Source organism: Staurois parvus, unplaced genomic scaffold, assembly GCF_062004578.1.
Source record: "Staurois parvus isolate SC_StPar_1 unplaced genomic scaffold, SC_StPar_1.0 ptg000116l, whole genome shotgun sequence".
NCBI classification, from domain to species: Eukaryota; Metazoa; Chordata; class Amphibia; order Anura; family Ranidae; genus Staurois; species Staurois parvus.
The window spans coordinates 5,006,032-5,026,438 of NW_028317912.1; the positions used below are offsets into that span (position 1 = coordinate 5,006,032).

A 20,407-nucleotide genomic window follows, 5' to 3' on the forward strand; every position below is an offset into this window, starting at 1 on the left:
CCAGACTACACTTTCTTCTCCAAAACCCATAACACTTATTCCAGAATTGATCTCTTTGTTATGGGTTAACACCTCACAACAAGTCACTTCTGCCCAAATTGGGCTAATCACCTAGTCCGATCACACACCAGTCTCCATACAACTTTATACAAATACCACCAGCTCCCATTCACCTCCCCTTTGGATACTCTTTCCTTACTAATTCTACCAATAAGGAAGAGATCGCATCTGTGATGCAATCATTTTTTCACACCAATGTTGGCTCAGTCTCTGATGTCACCCTCCTGTGGAATGCACATAAGGCTTTTGTTGGAGATCTATTTATTAATATGTCTCCCATGAGAAACAGAACCGCATGAAACATATCTCCCAACTCACAAATCAAATTTGTGATCTTGGAATCGTGTAATAAATCTAAATTTCATCCGCTTCTCCAGTGGGAGCTTTGTAATCTGTGGAATCAAGTTAACACTTAATTTCACCAAGGTTATGACTTCTTGATTAAGAGGGCTGAATGAACTTTTACTCTCAATGCAGCATTACTGACAGTCTCAAACAATACAAACAGAAACTTGTCAAATCTAATATCCCCTACCTCCTCGATCCCAATGGTGATAAAATCCTGAACCCTCTAGATATAGCCAACCAATTTTGAAACTTTTACTCAACACTCTACAATTTGCAAGACACTGCCTCCAACCCCCTCCCTTACTCCTGAAGCCATACAACCACTTCTTGATGCTGTTCCTCTATACTCCCTTCTTACCGGAAGAGGTCAATGCAATCACAGGCTTACCCCTTCACATGTCTCCTGGTCCTAAAGAGATTAACGATGATTATCATAAAACACTTGTGGACATCCTTCACTTCTGTAAGTCCTTTAATAATATAGCAGATCAGGGAACCTGCCCCAAGCAGTCCTTTGCGGCCTAAATCTACTAGTGCATCTAACACACTCCCGCCAGACTGAAAATACTACTACTGTCCAAAAGTGCCCCCTGAGCTCCTTCATCCAGAGTGGGGCCCTCTGATAAAACAAGTGTGTTACTAGCCAGATCACAAGGGGAAAACAGAGGGAAAAAGCCTAAAAAAGGAAACAAATGAATCCACCACAGCTAAGGATTAGTGAGCTAAAAATACATAAATTTTTGATTTTGGGTTTAATACTGCTTTAACTTAAATCATCATAAACCAGCTGTTAAAAGCAGGAGAGGTTAATGGCCAGAGGTGACTGGGCCGTTGAAGGCGGCAGAAAGGAGTAACTGAAGTGAAAACCACATGTCCCATGCAATATAAGCAATGGTGGGAAATTATGCCTCACATTGAAAAAGGCAGGAACAACATGTTTACAGCACGGGAACCCTCTCTGGTGAATCAAAGGGAAAATGGTAGCACTTAATTGTAGCAGAAGTAATAGTTTCCAATACTCTGCAGGGATAAGACTGGGAAGTCCTCAGATAGTTATCACAGCATGGGAAATAGCACTCTGTAGCTAACTAACACAGTACATAAGGGACTGGGAAGTGCAGTAGAGCTCAATGCCCAAAAGTCATAGTGCAGGTTATCTCTACCCCGTTCTTGTGTGTACTCACCAGTAAGTCCTCAGAGACTGGGTCAAACCAGAGGCTGTGCCACAGCTCTGAACCTGTAAAGCACTTTAAGGCAAAAAGCAGTACCCCAAGGATTGGGAAGTGCAACAATCAGAGCCCAGTGTTTGAAGTTCAGGTGAGGTGTGGGTATGGCCTCCAACCTATTGGCAAGGATTAGCCCATTTAAAGCATGGAGGGAGTGGGAAGAGTCATATCTGGCTAGCCAACAGCTTTTTTGTTTGCCTCCTGATGGCAGCTGTATAATCCAATTATAAATGAATTACTACTGACCTTTTGTCCCTTAAAGTGATATTAAAGGCAATTAAAAAAAAACAAAAAACACACAAACATACCATACTTACCTGCTCTGCATAGTGATTTTGCACAGAACAGCCAGCCAGCCCCATTTCTCCTCTTCTCAGGTCCCCCGCTGGCACTCTGGCCCCTTCCTCCTGCCTAGTGCCCCCAGAGTAACCAGCTTGCTATTGGGGGCTTCCGAGCTGCTGCTCTGTGTGTCCATTCACACGCAGAGCTGTGGCAGGGCCCTGCCCCCTCTCTCTCATTGGCTGTGGCTGCTCCCAAAGAGCAGGGAGATTCACCGGAGAACCGAGGCTCTCGTGCACATTGCTGGATCACGGTGGGGCTCAGTTAAGTATTAAAGGGGCTCCTGCACACAGAAGGTTTTTTACTTTCATGCATAGAATGCATGAAGGAGAAAAACCTTGAGCCTTTACAACCACTTTATTGAATGACAAGGAAATTTAGTTTTAAATTACAATAACTGTGCAATGTTGCTCACGAAAGATTTACAATAGCAGCAACCAATCTCTTTTAAATATAATAGACTCCATTTTTTTTGCGAATACTCTATAAATATAATGAAATGGTACCTTAACCACTTTCCGACCGGGCTACAGCCAAAAAGGCAGATACAGTACAGTCAGCTGGTTCTGGGAGGGCATCTATTGATGTCCTTCCAGAACCCCACCCCCCTGCATGTCCCTGGGGTGTGCATCGGGAGTGCTCTATGATCGCTGTGTCCTTTAGACACAGCTGATCACAGAGAGAGGTAAAGGGCCAATCACAGCTGCCCTGAACCACATGATCAGCTGTGTCCAATCACAGCGTAAATAGACTTGCCAGTTATCGGATCCTACTATAGAGGCTTTGGAAATTTTAGAGTTAGGTCCACAGTATACAGGAGGACCCTTGATGCGGGATTGTGGCTTACGCATATATTTGCAAATGTGCAAACAAAACCCTCTGTTTTTAATGCAAACTGTTGGAGAGGGCCAAACTGGTTGTTTTGCAGGCTTGCTGGTAAGTGCTGCTGGGAAATCCTTTGCTTGATATGTGCATTGCCCTTCCATGTGCATCTTACTGCTAAGTCTGGTTATGGGTTAGAACGGTTGCCATTTTTTGTGCAGTTATCAGCAGTGTTCTCCTCACGCACTATGACAGAGTGAGAAGAGAGTCGGAAACCGGTGATTCTCACGGGAAAATCTACACTGATAATCAAGGCACTGATCATTAGTGCAGCCCCATAAGTGCCAATCAGTTCCCATCAGTGCTGCCCATAAGTGTCCATCAGTACTGCCTATCAATGCCACCTATCAGTGGCCATCGGTGCTACCTATCAGTTCTGCATATCAGTGCAGCCTCATCAGTGCTGCTAATCAGTGCCCATCAATGCAGCCTCATCAGGGCACATCAGTGAAGGGGAAAAATTGCTAATTTGCAAAATTTTAGAACACAAACCAAGAAAAACTTTTTTTTTTTCAAAATGTTCAGTCATTTTACATTTGTTTAGCAAAAAATAAAAAAACTCAGTGGTGATCAAATACCACTGAAAGAAAGCTCTGTCTGAAGAAATATGGTAAAAATTTAAAAGTGCGACAGCATTGAAAGCTGCAAAACTGTCCTGAGCAGGAAGGGGGTGAAAGTGCCCAATAGGCAAGTGGTTAAAGCCGAATAAAACTTCTAGTTTAAATCAGCTTAATATAAGCCAGGTGTATCAAAACAAAAGGTGTTAAAAGTCTTACAAAATCTTTGTTTAGAAAGCAGCCAGAGTAGAAAAGCCTGCCCCTGTCATAATGTGTAAGAGCAGAACCCTTACTCTCTGTGTAGAAGTGGTGGTCACTCTGCAGACCAATGTTGAGTCACAGCTGAAACTTTCAATCAAAAGAGAGAATGAGAAGGAGATATATAAGTCTCACTCACCAGGGGTGTGACAGACCTTTGCAGAAAGACCTTCTCTACACCATGCTGCCAATGATTAGGCTTTTATATTCAAATGGGATTTAAAGTGGTTTTAAACCTCATACATGAAATATGAACAAAGCATATCCCTCTCTAGTGTGTACTTTGGTATAGTGTCTTTTCTGTCTGCTGCTCATTCCTCTGCTATCTGCATGAGTCACTTCTGCCAAGTTTTTCTGACACCAAGAGGAAAAAGGTAACAGGCGAGAGAGCTCCAGCTGTTTATTGACAACCTTAGCTTTCTTCCTGTGAGCTGCGTGGAAAGGGGAGGGGGGGGGTGTCCTTTCCCACCAATCAGCTCTCAAAGCTCTCCTAACTGAGCTCTGCATACTGTAACTTCAGCTCTCTGCCCCCTATTTTCCGAAAGCTCAGACAAGCTGTATAAATTCTGGAATTTGAACAGCTGTAGAGAAGTTTACACTGCAGATAAACGGGTAAAACGTATGTAGGAAGATTTGTGTCATATCTGTATATCACCGGAGGCCAGTCACTTCACTGGGTATTCATAACCTTGCTGGATAACAAAGCATAACAGAAGGGCTTTCTAAAGAAAAAATTGCCCCGGATTTCCCCAGTGCTGGTAACATGTCTAAGGCATTTAACCAAGTGCTTGGCTTTTGGTGACATGGCCAGAATTAGAGACCAACAGTAGCATATACTCCAGGAAAGTATTTCAGGCCTTCTATTGCTCTTTATTTATCCACCACAGCAATGACTTTCAGCTGTCAAAAAGAGAACCTAGTACTAATAACAGAGATATTATTTAAAAAGCACATCAACTACAGAAGTTAGTTTTTCTCAAAAAAGGCAAAACAACACGAAAGAGACCTTTTCTATATCCTGAGAGCACAGTGAGTGGCGTAAGATATGGGAAAGATGTGCGAGAGAACAGTAGATGAAAGAGGAACCCCCGTGTAGGTTACCCTTATAAAAATAATGGATAGTTACCACTCAAGAGATCAAATAAACATGGGGGATATATCAAGCTGACAATTCACTGTCCATGAAGAATGGTGAGGAAGAAGTGTGTCTCCTGGAGAAATTGGAAAAGATAAGTGCACTGCTCCAGTGTGTTTTCAGAAGCAGATGTCTAATCCAAGCTACTCAGTCAGAAGTCTGTCTGCTGAACGATGGAAGAGATTTACTCTAATCAACCCCACCTGGATTTTCATTCAATGATTAGAGGCTCGTGAGATATGTATCAAAAGATCAATTGGATTCATTACTGGCATTTTTTTTTATTATACATCTATTTTTACATCTGTGCCTCCACACAAGAGAAAATGTCAGACAGTACTTGAAACACAAGAAATTAGCTCTGTAACAGTCATTGTCAAACGTATTAGAAATGTAAAATGGAGATTGTACTCACATTGACCAGAGCTTCCCTTAAGATCCCTTACAGCAGGGGTAGGCAACCTTAGACCTCCTCACACCTGATTTAAAACTCAAATGGTTATACTACTGTGTCTCAATCGTGTGCATTGTATGGCAATCATGGGTTTAAATCAGGTCGTGAGGAGGCAATATACAGTGCCTTGAAAAAGTATTCATAACCCTTGAAATTTTCCACATTTTGTCATGTTACAGCCAAAAACATAAATGTATTTTATTGGGATTTTATGTGATAGACCAACACAAAGTGGCACATAATTGTGCAGTGGAAGGAAAATTATAAATGGTTTTCAACATTTTTTACAAATAAATCTGTGAAAAAGTATGGCATGCATTTGTATTCAGCAATTACAGCTGCAAGTCTTTTTGGGGATGTCTCTACCAGCTTTGCACATCTAGAGAGGGACATTTTTGCCCATTCTTTGCAAAATAGCTCAAGCTCTGTCAGATTGGATGGAGCGTGTCTGTGGACAGCAATTTTCAAGTCTTGGCACAGATTCTCAATTGGATTTAGGTCTTGACTTTGACTGGGCCATTCTAACACATGAATATGGTTTAATGTAAACCATTCCATTGTAGCTCTGGCTGTATGTTTAGTGTAGTTGTCCTGCTGGAAGATGAACCTGTGCCCCAGTCTCAAGTCTTTTGAAGACTCTAGCAGGTTTTCTTCTAAGATTGCCCTGTATTTGGCTCCATCCATCTTCCCATCAACTCTGACCAGCTTCCCTGTTCCTGCTGAAGAGAAGCATCCCCATAACATGATGCTGCCACCATCATGTTTCACGGTGGGGATGGTGTGTTCAGGGTGATGTGCAGTGTTAGTTTTCCGCCACACATTATCGTTTTGCTTTTAGGCCAAAAAGTTCAATTTTGGTCTCATCTGACCAGAGCACCTTCTTCCGCATGTTTGCTGTGTCCCCCACATGGCTTCTTGCAAACTGCAAACGTGACTGTTTATGGCTTTCTTTCGACAATGGCTTTCTTCTTGCCACTCTTCCATAAAGGCCAGGTTTGCAGAGTGCACGTCTAATAGTTGTCCTGTGGACAGATTCTCCCACCTGAGCTGTGGATCTCTGCAACTCCTTCAGAGTTACCATGGGCCTCTTGGCTGCTTCTCTGATTAATGCTCTCCGTGCCCAACCTTTCAGTTTAGGTGGACAGCCATGCCATAGTAGGTTTGCAGTTGTGCCGTACTCTTTCCATTGTCAGATGAAGGATTGAACAGTGCTCCATGAGATGTTCAAAGCTTGGGATATTTTTTTAATAACCTAACCCTGCTTTAAACTTATCCACAACTTTATCCCTGAACTGTCTGGTGTGTTACTTAGCCTTTATGATGCTGTTTGTTTACTAATATATTTTAAAAAACAAATTAGGGCTTCACCAAACAGCAGTATTTATACTGAGATTAAATTACACACAGGTGGACTGTATTTACTAATTAGGTGACTTCTTAAGGCAATTGGTTCCACTAGATTTTATTTAGGGGCAGGGGCGGTCTGACTACTCATTGGGCCCCGGGGCAATAGGGGATCATGGGGCCCCTGTGTCCTTACCCAAACTCAAAAAGCCTATGAAAAATGTAACAGGAGCATCTCATGGGGCCCGCTACTGACCCCGGGCCCTCGGGCAGTGCCCGAGTTTCCAAATGGTCAGTCCGCCCCTGTTTAGGGGTATCAGAGTAAAGGGGGCTGAATAAAAATGCACGTCACACTTTTAAAATATTTATTTGTAAAAAAGTTTTAAAACCATTTATCATTTTCCTTCCCCTTCAAAATGATGTGCCACTTTGTGTTGGTCTATCACATAAAATTCCAATAAAATACATTTTTTGGTTGTAACATGACAAAATATGGAAAATTTCAAGGGGTATGAATACTTTTTTTAAGGCACTGTATCACCTTCTCATTACCAGTCAAACACACTCAGATCGCTTTTCAGAGGAGCAGCAGTGACTGCTGCACTTGTGAATGAGCCCTTAGATACATTCAGCATTCAGATCTCGTTCACATGTAAAGTTGGGGGGGGGGGGGCAAAACCACCCTCAATCCCTACCCCCTTTATCTGCTGAGGCAGGTGTACACATGCTGCAGCAGGAATTAACCCCCCTGTTGCTTTTGGCGGGTGGTACTGCCTGCCAACTGAGACCCATTTAGGTAAACGGGGCCATTCTGCAAGCTCCCTGCGCAACTGCATGCTTCTTTGGGGTCTGAGGATTTACAGCAGGTGGTAAGAAAGCAACACAATGCTGCCTTCTTTAACGCCTTGTTTGCTGTACTGCACAAGGCCGCAGGGCACTTGTAGAATAATAATAAAAGAGAGATAAGCAGCGCCATCTAAGTGCAGCAATACATAAGCAATCAATTTATTTCCACAAAATTGGCAACTTACAATAGTAGTAGTCAAATGAGCGGTTGTCAAACTGCTGTGCAACTCCTGGCTGCTCCCGCTGCAGGCAAGTCTCCAAAGCACTGTGCTTGGCTGTGCTGGTGGTTCTCAGTACTTCCTGGTTGATGTGGACCCTCAGAGCCGGTGGAAGTGATGTCAGCTCTAGGTACAGCAGCAGTAGGCGTGGCACAAATTCCGAACATGTATGCTCCTTTATCAGGCTAATGGGTCATACTTGGCAGGTGCTACACCCACCAATCATGACAGGGCATATAACTCTTGCTGTGGCATGTGTACACCCCTGGCCACTGCAGCTAAAGGGGGTGTGGTTGGCGCAGGGGGTGGTAAAAATAAGACTTAACTATTGGGTTCCCCCCCCCGCAAACTGCTAATGTAAATTAATTCTTACTGTTCTGAGCCCCCTAAAAGGCTGCTTTCACATGGGTGCAGCACAGTGCATCAGCGACTTTCCTGGGTTAGCTGAGCTTTGCCCTAGACTTGTATTATATCCAACAGGTGTGGTGCACTTTCTGAAAACTTACCAAAATTCCTGCATGAAGTGCATAAAACCCACAGGATATAATAGAAGTCTATGGCGCAGCAGCAAGCTCAGAAAACTCACAGGAAAGCTGCAGGTATACTGCACTGCACCCACGGTGTGGCTAAACCGCAGCACATCAGTGTGAAAGCAGCCCTAAACTATTATGCCCAGTGTATTGCTTTATACTATCCTGAAGATCTCCTCTTTCCTACTGCTGGCACCACTCTGGAGACTGCTAGCTGGGATAAGAGAGGAGTGCAGTTGGTATCACTCCGCATTGGGACTGGAGCCATTACTACACAGGCGGCATCGGCTTATGTAGCTCTTGATCCCAACTACAGCTCCAGCTTTACAAGTAGTCCCTCTGCATTGCACTCTGTTTGAGGCTCTGAGATGGTGGGTCAGCAAGCCCAGACTGCGATCTATCAGTTACCTGATTGCGATCAACGGATTGCTGACCCCTGTCTTACATATTCACAAACAAACTTAAAAAATGAGTTTGAAATGTGATTGGATGTTTTGGGCATAGCCTCTTACTTGTTCTTCTTATTTACGGGGTCATTCCACCCCGAAACTGATATTTTGTTCCTTCGTAGATTTCTTTTGTTCTAAAATTGAACCACTAATTTCTTATTTTCCTTGGGGAATCTATTGGTAAGATCATGACACCTCAATTCTTCTGTCTCCTGTACACACCCTGCGATTTCTATGAGGGGTCACTACTCTCCCTGCTGTATTTATTTATTTTATATTATGAAGAACACACACTAATTTCAGGTGGATAGAAACAGGACACGAAATTATAAAATTGAGACCTTTGTCCTTCTATGGCATATGTGAAACCCGAGGTTGACTTAGCCCACCAGGCTCCAACTATAACAAAATGATTACAACTGGGTGGAGAAATTGTTTAATAGATAACAAGGGCAAGGTAAATGTCTAATGGTTTTGGGTCAATTTCAATTAAATTGGTCTTAAACCCAAAAGCAAACATTTATTATACTGCAGCTTACCAACTCTTAGATGTCTTATTTTCACCTGGTGATCCTGCCAGTAAATCTGTTGTTTTTCAACAGAACAAACTGTTCTGCATATGTAGCAGTTAGAGGGTTGAGACAAACCATTTACTGCTGGACAGGGGTACTTACAATGGTCAGAGTTTAGTTACTTAGGTAAAACCTTTATTGCAAAAGAAAAAACTGTTGCTGTAACTACTTAGGCGTTAGCTGGAGATTGACTTCAATTTGTTAGTGTATCTAATTCTGCTAGTCCATCTAACACTTCCCTCCTCCCAGACTTACAATGCAGCTGTCCAAATCTGCCCCCTGTGCTCCTTCATCCAGAGTGGGGGCACTCTAATACAGGAGGTGGCCAGATCACCAAGTGACAACAGTAGAAAAAAAGCCTATAAAAGAAACCTAATGCAGCCACCACATCTAATGAATGACTGTTTTCACATTTTTTGGTAAAGAAGTTACATGTTTTAACTCTAAAAGATAACTAAACTCAAGAAAATAATGTTTAGATGTTTACAAAACTGCAGTTTACTAGTCCTTAGATGTGGTGGCTACATTAGTTTTTTTTTTCCTTTCAGGTTAAAGACTGCCATACACAAGTTGAATTTTGGCTGATTCCTGCTGAATTGGCCAAAATTCGAGCCATGGATGTTTCTTATGGCACTACCCAGCTCAACAAAATTCAGTTGTTCAATTGAAATTTGTTGATAGAGGCAAGTGGAAAATTGTAAGTCGAACAGGGCTTGGATCCAATCTCAGGCACTATTTGGGTACAATAGCCAATCAAAGAGATTTGTCCTTCCACATGATTTAGCATGGATGGAGGAATTGGATTTCTTTCATTGAACCAGTAGGGGTTTGGGTAATATGGCAGACAGGGAGGAGCTTTGTGCTCAGTGCTCTCCTGTTGCCAGGGTGATGAGCTGTGATATGTTGAATAGGAGACTTCTGAGCTCATGATGTTCGGTGAGGATTGGTCAATGTCTTGTAAGTGTATTTGCAGAACCAAGGATGATATCAGCCTTTTTGCTGCTAAGTTTTTAATCGCTTTCCGTCCACCCTACAGCAGAAATACAGCTACAGGGTGGCACGGGTACGCATGTATATATACATGATTTTGCATTTCCGGATAGGCTGTCAATCACGGCCACGGCAGTCACAACTAGCAACCGATAATTACCAAGGATCTCTGATGGGAAGGAGAACTGTTTTGTTTTTCAACAGTTCTCCTCCCTGTCAGCTTGGGCATACTTCTTTGAATGGCTGTGCACAGCCATCCAAAGCAGTGTACTTACAGTAAAGCAAACAGACATTGCCCCCTAGTTAAACACACCCAGCACACAGTTGTGTAAATGACTTTCTTACAATACAATATATGACATACCAAGGGAACGTCATCATTCCACTCACTGTGCTTGTCACAAATGTGATGTTAGGGACATGGAGTAAGTCACACTCTGTTACAAGGAACATTGACAAACTTAATGAACCACTACACATGGCTAAAACTAATGTGAACAAAACCAATATAGTAGAGAAAAAGAAGTATTGATTATTCATGCAAGTCTGCAGTTAGTGTTATATTGGTTGATGTTTTTGACTAGACAATGAACCAAAATAGTTTTATTTTTTGGCACTAGTGATATGTTTGAAAAAAAAAAAAACATCCATACCACCTGCATTTTAGATGACCTATGTTCTACAAATCTTCTCAAATGCTCACATACCAATACATTTTTGGGGAAACCGGCATTAAACTAAAATTTCCATTGAATAGTAGGCATCAGAAGGTACCAATCATCCTTGTCAGCATTACTGGAGTCTACAGTTATCATTCTGTAAGCATTAGTAAAGCCTCCAGTCATTCTCCTGTCACCATCACTGGAGTCTACAGTTATTCTCCTGTTTGCATATCTGAAGTCTACAGTCGTCCTCCTGTCAGCATTACTAAAGTCTACAGTCGTCCTCCTGTCAGCATTACTAAAGTCTACAGTCGTCCTCCTGTCAGCATTACTAAAGTCTACAGTCGTCCTCCTGTCAGCATTACTAAAGTCTACAGTCGTCCTCCTGTCAGCATTACTAAAGTCTACAGTCGTCCTCCTGTCAGCATTACTAAAGTCTACAGTCGTCCTCCTGTCAGCATTACTAAAGTCTACAGTCGTCCTCCTGTCAGCATTACTAAAGTCTACAGTCGTCCTCCTGTCAGCATTACTAAAGTCTACAGTCGTCCTCATGTCAGCATTACTAAAGTCTACAGTCGTCCTCATGTCAGCATCACTGGTGTCTACAGTCATCCTCCTGTCAGCATCACTGGTGTCTACAGTCATCCTCCTGTCAGCATCACTGGAGTCTACAGTCATCCTCCTGTCAGCATCACTGGAGTCTACAGTCGTCCTCCTTCAGCATCACTGGAGTCTACAGTCGTCCTCCTGTCAGCATTACTAAAGTCTACAGTCATCCTCATGTCAGCATCACTGGAGTCTACAGTCATCCTCCTGTCAGCATCACTGGAGTCTACAGTCATCCTCCTGTCAGCATCACTGGAGTCTACAGTCATCCTCCTGTCAGCATCACTGGAGTCTACAGTCATCCTCCTGTCAGCATCACTGGAGTCTACAGTCATCCTCCTGTCAGCATCACTGGAGTCTGCAGTCATCCTCCTGTCAGCATCACTGGAGTCTGCAGTCATCCTCCTGTCAGCATCACTGGGGTCTACAGTCATCCCCGTGTCAGCATCACTGGGGTCTACAGTCATCCTCCTGTCAGCATCACTGGACTCTACAGTCATCCTCCTGTCAGCATCACTGGACTCTACAATCATCCTCCTGTCAGCATCACTGGAGTCTACAGTCATCCTCCTGTCAGCATCACTGGAGTCTACAGTCATCCTCCTGTCAGCATCACTGGAGTCTACAGTCATCCTCCTGTCAGCATCACTGGAGTCTACAGTCATCCTCCTGTCAGCATCACTGGAGTCTACAGTCATCCTCCTGTCAGCATCACTGGAGTCTACAGTCATCCTCCTGTCAGCATCACTGGAGTCTACAGTCGTCCTCCTGTCAGCATTACTAAAGTCTACAGTCGTCCTCCTGTCAGCATTACTAAAGTCTACAGTCGTCCTCCTGTCAGCATTACTAAAGTCTACAGTCGTCCTCCTGTCAGCATTACTAAAGTCTACAGTCGTCCTCCTGTCAGCATTACTAAAGTCTACAGTCGTCCTCCTGTCAGCATTACTAAAGTCTACAGTCGTCCTCATGTCAGCATTACTAAAGTCTACAGTCGTCCTCATGTCAGCATCACTGGAGTCTACAGTCATCCTCCTGTCAGCATCACTGGTGTCTACAGTCATCCTCCTGTCAGCATCACTGGAGTCTACAGTCATCCTCCTGTCAGCATCACTGGAGTCTACAGTCGTCCTCCTTCAGCATCACTGGAGTCTACAGTCGTCCTCCTGTCAGCATTACTAAAGTCTACAGTCGTCCTCATGTCAGCATCACTGGAGTCTACAGTCATCCTCCTGTCAGCATCACTGGAGTCTACAGTCATCCTCCTGTCAGCATCACTGGAGTCTACAGTCATCCTCCTGTCAGCATCACTGGAGTCTACAGTCATCCTCCTGTCAGCATCACTGGAGTCTACAGTCATCCTCCTGTCGGCATCACTGGAGTCTACAGTCATCCTCCTGTCAGCATCACTGGACTCTACAATCTTCCTCCTGTCAGCATCACTGGAGTCTACAGTCATCCTCCTGTCAGCATCACTGGAGTCTACAGTCATCCTCCTGTCAGCATCACTGGAGTCTACAGTCATCCTCCTGTCAGCATCACTGGAGTCTACAGTCATCCTCCTGTCAGCATCACTGGAGTCTACAGTCATCCTCCTGTCAGCATCACTGGAGTCTACAGTCATCCTCCTGTCAGCATCACTGGAGTCTGCAGTCATCCTCCTGTCAGCATGACTGGAGTCTGCAGTCATCCTCCTGTCAGCATCACTGGGGTCTACAGTCATCCCCGTGTCAGCATCACTGGGGTCTACAGTCATCCTCCTGGCAGCATCACTGGACTCTACAGTCATCCTCCTGTCAGCATCACTGGACTCTACAATCATCCTCCTGTCAGCATCACTGGAGTCTACAGTCATCCTCCTGTCAGCATCACTGGAGTCTACAGTCATCCTCCTGTCAGCATCACTGGAGTCTACAGTCATCCTCCTGTCAGCATCACTGGAGTCTACAGTCATCCTCCTGTCAGCATCACTGGAGTCTACAGTCATCCTCCTGTCAGCATCACTGGAGTCTACAGTCATCCTCCTGTCAGCATCACTGGAGTCTACAGTCATCCTCCTGTCAGCATCACTGGAGTCTACAGTCATCCTCCTGTCAGCATCACTGGAGTCTGCAGTCATCCTCCTGTCAGCATCACTGGGGTCTACAGTCATCCCCGTGTCAGCATCACTGGGGTCTACAGTCATCCTCCTGTCAGCATCACTGGAGTCTACAGTCATCCTCCTGTCAGCATCACTGGAGTCTACAGTCATCCTCCTGTCAGCATCACTGGAGTCTACAGTCATCCTCCTGTCAGCATCACTGGAGTCTACAGTCATCCTCCTGTCAGCATCACTGGAGTCTACAGTCATCCTCCTGTCAGCATCACTGGAGTCTACAGTCATCCTCCTGTCAGCATCACTGGAGTCTACAGTCATCCTCCTGTCAGCATCACTGGAGTCTACAGTCATCCTCCTGTCAGCATCACTGGAGTCTACAGTCATCCTCCTGTCAGCATCAGTGGAGTCTACAGTCATCCTCCTGTCAGCATCACTGGAGTTTACAGTCATCCTCCTGTCAGCATCACTGGAGTCTACAGTCATCCTCCTGTCAGCATCACTGGACTCTACAGTCATCCTCCTGTCAGCATCACTGGAGTCTACAGTCATCCTCCTGTCAGCATCACTGGAGTCTACAGTCATCCTCCTGTCAGCATCACTGGATTCTACAGTCATCCTCCTGTCAGCATCACTGGAGTCTACAGTCATCCTCCTGGCAGCATTAGTGATGTCTCTGGTCATCCTCCTGTCAGCATCACTGGAGTCTACAGTCATCCCCGTGTCAGCATCACTGGGGTCTACAGTCATCCTCCTGTCAGCATCACTGGAGTCTACAGTCATCCTCCTGTCAGCATCACTGGATTCTACAGTCATCCTCCTGTCAGCATCACTGGAGTCTACAGTCATCCTCCTGTCAGCATCACTGGAGTCTACAGTCATCCTCCTGTCAGCATCACTGGAGTCTACAGTCATCCTCCTGTCAGCATCACTGGAGTCTACAATCATCCTCCTGTCAGCATCACTGGAGTCTGCAGTCATCCTCCTGTCAGCATCACTGGATTCTACATTCATCCTCCTGTCAGCATCACTGGAGTCTACAGTCGTCCTCCTGTCAGCATTAGTGATGTCTCTGGTCATCCTCCTGTCAGCATCACTGGAGTCTACAGTCATCCCCGTGTCAGCATCACTGGAGTCTACAGTCATCCTCCTGTCAGCATCACTGGGGTCTACAGTCATCCTCCTGTCAGCATCACTGGAGTCTACAGTCATCCCCGTGTCAGCATCACTGGGGTCTACAGTCATTCTCCTGTCAGCATCACTGGGGTCTACAGTCATCCTCCTGTCAGCATCACTGGGGTCTACAGTCATCCTCCTGTCAGCATCACTGGAGTCTACAGTCATCCTCCTGTCAGCATCACTGGGGTCTACAGTCATCCTCCTGTCAGCATCACTGGAGTCTACAGTCATCCTCCTGTCAGCATCACTGGAGTCTACAGTCATCCCCGTGTCAGCATCACTGGGGTCTACAGTCATCCTCCTGTCAGCATCACTGGAGTCTACAGTCATCCTCCTGTCAGCATCACTGGAGTCTACAGTCATCCTCCTGTCAGCATCACTGGAGTCTACAGTCATCCTCCTGTCAGCATCACTGGAGTCTGCAGTCATCCTCCTGTCAGCATCACTGGGGTCTACAGTCATCCTCCTGTCAGCATCAGTGGAGTCTACAGTCATCCTCCTGTCAGCATCACTGGAGTCTACAGTCATCCTCCTGTCAGCATCACTGGAGTCTACAGTCATCCTCCTGTCAGCATCACTGGAGTCTACAGTCATCCTCCTGTCAGCATCACTGGAGTCTACAGTCATCCTCCTGTCAGCATCACTGGAGTCTACAGTCATCCTCCTGTCAGCATCACTGGAGTCTACAGTCATCCTCCTGTCAGCATCACTGGAGTCTACAGTCATCCTCCTGTCAGCATCACTGGAGTCTACAGTCATCCTCCTGTCAGCATCAGTGGAGTCTACAGTCATCCTCCTGTCAGCATCACTGGAGTTTACAGTCATCCTCCTGTCAGCATCACTGGAGTCTACGGTCATCCTCCTGTCAGCATCACTGGACTCTACAGTCATCCTCCTGTCAGCATCACTGGAGTCTACAGTCATCCTCCTGTCAGCATCACTGGAGTCTACAGTCATCCTCCTGTCAGCATCACTGGAGTCTACAGTCATCCTCCTGTCAGCATCACTGGATTCTACAGTCATCCTCCTGTCAGCATCACTGGAGTCTACAGTCATCCTCCTGGCAGCATTAGTGATGTCTCTGGTCATCCTCCTGACAGCATCTCTAGAGTCTCCAGTCATCCTCCTGACAGAACCTCTGAAGTGCCTTGAAGTTTCTGTGTTAATATTGTGCACCCTGGCCCATATTTCACATGGTGGAATAACATGGTAGAATAATTTGGAGGTTCCAGAAGCTCGATCAGTGGGATGACTGTAAACAAAATGGTATAATTTGGTAGCATAAGGTGCCAAATACTATTCAGCCACTCCTGATTTGCCCACACTTTTAACATATTCACTTTTAAAGAGAAACATTAAAAATAAGCGTACAAAAAAGTTTATATTATACAGTATGTGAATGAAAAAAAAATCTCAATTAATTTTAAAGTCATTATATGGCATTGGTACTTACTTCTATTCCAATTTCAAACCCCCCACCAAGTCCAGCTATGCCAATAGCAGAAGGAGCAGACCATTCTAGTGTAAACAGAGACTGAGTTAGTCAAATCTCAATCAAGACAAGCAACATAGTTTTTCAGAAGAAATTACATTTAATGCAGATGTACGAAAGTGTAAGTTCACATTTGGAACATGTTACATGTATTTAAGGTGTAACATGTAACATGTTCCAGGGCCTCCCCCTCCTCATCCATGATAGTGGGAAGGGGTTCCTCTCCCCCACAGCCACTGTCACATTGAAAATCAGCATGGCTGTGCAGGCCTCCGCCCACATGGTCATGTCATTCATTCACTGGGATCTGTGAATGAATATACTACAAGTCCCATCTTTCGCCATGGCAGATTAACTTGTAGTTCTCAATGGACTATAAGTGTGCTGATTAGTGCCCTTGTAGTCCATTGACACGCCCTCCATATTTCTGTTAGAAAACTGGAAGAAGTGTCTGCAGGAGCCTGACATTGCATTCAATCCATTGATCACCAGTGCAATGCTTTGCAGGATCCTGGGGGAAAAATATTAAATGGTCATTTTTTACTGCAAAAATTTGCTTTTATTATTTTTTCCTTAAAGGTGAACTAAGCCTTTAAGTTACATTTTAGAACAAAAGATCTTCAGGAACTCTGATATACAGTGACTTGAAAAAGTATTCATACCCCTTGAAATGTTCCACATTTTGTCATGTAACAACCAAAAACATAAAAGTGTTTTATTGGGATTTTATGTGATAGACCAACACAAAGTGGCACATCATTGTGAAGTGGAAGGAAAATGATAAATGACTTTCAAAATGTTTTACAAATAAATATCTGAAAAGAGTGGCGTGCATTTGTATTCAGCCCCCTTTACTCTGATACCCCTAACTAATATCTAGTGGAACCAATTGCCTTCAGAAGTCACCTAATTAGTAAATACAGTCCACCTGTGTGTAATATGCAGAGCCATACAAAGCAGTATGCAGGAGCTGACAGGGGAGAGATCTGTATTGCTTCCCCGTCGGAAATACTTAGCAATCACTGGGTGCCGACGAGTAATCACCAGCCGGGACCTGGTGATGGACAGCCGAGGCCATGAATGGCAGCGCAGTAGAGCGCCCCCTACCTGGAACTGCAAAATCACGTATATATATGTGATTTTGAGCACCCCTGCTGCCCTGTAGCAGTATTTCTGCTATAGGGCGGAGCGGAACTGGTTAAATGCAATGGAGAAAAGTCAAGTCACCAACATCGTTCTGCCATCTGGCAGAATTGATAAATATGGACTGACAAAAATACAAATAGTTTGGCAGGTAAAACAGTTCTCATATATGTAACTTTTTGCTTAGAGTTCAGCTTTAATTTAATCTTGGAAACAAAGAAGAAACATAGATGGCACTTTCCCACTCAGAATAAGATGTATATAAATGTATATATACAGGAAGTGTGCTAATTTTACAATTTTGTTTTCTGTTTTACAGTAATGGTAAGTAAGGTAAGACCGTTTAGCATGAAGCTGTGATTAGGTCAGTTTTGGCAACCAGAAATGACTTACTTCCATCTGAAAGGCGTGCTAAGACTATTCCACTTCCTCCTCGAGCAGTCACCAAGAAGCCAGCTTTTATAACAGACAGAATGGCAAGGCCTTGTGCTTTGGCAATAACATGAGCTGTACAGGAGTACAAAGACAAATGAGATATAATGCAGATAGAGTGAATAAATTAGGTCAATCAGGAAAGCAGACTGAGCAAAATCTATGCCACATGTGTGCAATAAACGCTTTTGTCTATTTTATATCAGATCATCATAGATCAGATATTGATAGGCATAATGGAATTATACACCAGCAGGGTCTGAAGTGGTATGATTAGCTGTGATGTATGATGGACATTCATTTTCAACCCTGTAATATTCTCTGTACAATGTCACAGAATGGAAAACATTGCTGCTTGAACAGAATTTTAAAGAACATCATCTATCCCTAGTTCCCACTGAAAATGTAATGAAATTGGAGCAGCGCTAAGCACTTGTCGCTTTGTTATATGATTATCCTGCATTTGGGATTCACTATGTATGACACTCGGTGTATGTTTACAATCTCGTTTTCTGGGATTGGGGTGTTTACTTTTTTATCCACCATACACTGGGCCCAATTAATGACCAGGTTGACGGATTCACAATATTCACCATTTATGTGGCACATATCATTATGCTTCAGATCCCTGTACGATCTTATCACAATTTTTATTATTTGAGTATATATATGTTTATGTTATTTATTTTAGCGCTTCACCAATTTAAGTATTTTGTGTTTATGCACCTATAGGTATAGGATTGGGGTGTTAGCAGCTTCATATTATTTATAGGCCCATATAAAGCGCAGGGGGATTACCGTTTTAATAAAATGATGGATGTTGCATATTTTTTGTCACACTGCATTTGCGCATTGGTTTTTCAAAGCCAAATTTTTGGGAAAAAAACACTTTAATGGACTTTAATGCACAAAAAACAACATAACAAATTGTTTGGTAAAATATAAAAGATGAGGTTGTGCTAAATAGATACCAAATATGTCATGTTTCAAAATTGCATACACCCATGGAATGGCGCCAAACTACAGTACCTAAAAGTCTTCATATGCAACCCTTTAAAAACCTTTACAGGTTACCAGTTTAGATTTGCACAGGAGGTCTGGCGCACTAATTACTGCTCTCGCTCTGATGTTCAGGGCGATACCTCACATGTGTGGTGTGATCTCCATTTACTTATGTGTGCGGGACCAACAGGGGTACTTAAAAAAAATCAAATCTAATAAACAATAAAACAAAAAAATTTTTTAATCACTTGTATTGCTGTCACAAGAAATGTAAACATCCTTTGTGAAAGCATGGGCCATGGTAGGTCCTCTTTTTGGAGAGACCTGGGGTTTATTAGATCCCATAGCTCTCCTCTGGACTCCAAAGCATCATATCACACCAAGATCGGTCTTATCTGATGCTTGTTTAAGCTGTTACACAGTGGGAGAATGGATATCCGTTCCTATCATTGTGTCTGAAAAACAGGATGTCACTGGTTGCATCCTTCCAGGGCCCCGATGGGAAAGTGCCCAGTAAAGGCAGTAGCGGGAGGGGGAGGAACCCCCTTTTCCTGTAAAAGTAATCCAGCAGCTCTTTATGCGCTCTGATTACTTTTACAAGACACAGAAATGCTGGCTCTAAAAATTGATAAAATCGATGCCGATGCAGCGATGACCGAGATTATAAGGTTAACCCTTTTGGGTTGTATATCCATTTTCCAAACATTGAAAAGATTGTTAGGCAGCACATTAGCTAAGTGGACAGTACTTCCACCTGACACCACTAGGGTTGTTAGAATCTCAACCACAACACTACCTGCCTAAAGTTTGCATGTTCTCTCTGTGCATGCGTGGGTTTCCTCTGTGTATGCCAGTTTCCTCCCACACATCAACGACATGCTGGTAGGTTAATTGGCTGCTGTCTAAATTGGCCCTAGTATGTATATACATGAATGTGAGTTAGGCACCTTAGATTACAAGCTCCTTGATGTAATTGTACAATATACATTTATATGTAAATCACTGTGTAAATTGTCAGTGCTATATACAGTAAGTACCAGTAATAAATAATAATGGTTTATATATTCAAACAACTGTGGGAAAAGTAAACTACAAAAATGTTTCTACAATAAGATGGGATTTTTGAAAATATAATATATGAATACATTACTGAGTAATATATGAATAAATTACTTGAAATTGATCAAGAAAGCAGCTATATTAACAGAATGCAATTTTGTCAGCTTTCCTTGCGTTTTGACGCTTAAACTTGGTTCACACTGCTGCAGCCCCAAAGTCATGCGACTTATGATTTCCTTGTGACTTTCATGATTTAACATTGCAGTTTATAGCACTCAAGTTGCTCCAAAGTCCCAGAGAAGTAGAGCAGGAACCTTTTTTTTTTGCTACTGCAACTTGAGTTGCATTGATTAAGATGGCACCTATTGAAATTAATGCGTTTTGATTTGTCATGACTGCAGAACGAAATGAAAACGAGAAGCGCACCAACCTTGCGCATTACCTCAATAACCAAAATTTATTAATTATAAAAATATACTCAAAAACAGTGAATAAAATCAGGCATGTAAGTCCTCAAAGGGACTTGAAGACA

General features: G+C 43.5%; 1 protein-coding gene across 3 annotated transcripts in view; it reads right to left on the bottom strand.

Annotated features, from left to right (window-relative positions):
- The window catches only part of SH3YL1 (SH3 and SYLF domain containing 1), a 185,083-nt gene that overhangs the window by 112,302 nt on the left and 52,374 nt on the right, over nucleotides 1–20,407 (bottom strand). For 2 of the 3 annotated variants that reach the window (XM_089671969.1, XM_089671970.1), the window contains exons 3-4: nucleotides 17,776–17,889; nucleotides 16,201–16,265 (exon numbers count right to left, since the gene is read on the bottom strand). In XM_089671969.1, the coding sequence (XP_089528095.1) occupies nucleotides 16,201–16,265; nucleotides 17,776–17,889 (179 nt within the window). The remainder of the gene's footprint in view (nucleotides 1–16,200; nucleotides 16,266–17,775; nucleotides 17,890–20,407) is intronic. The other variant, XM_089671971.1, reaches the window with a different exon arrangement.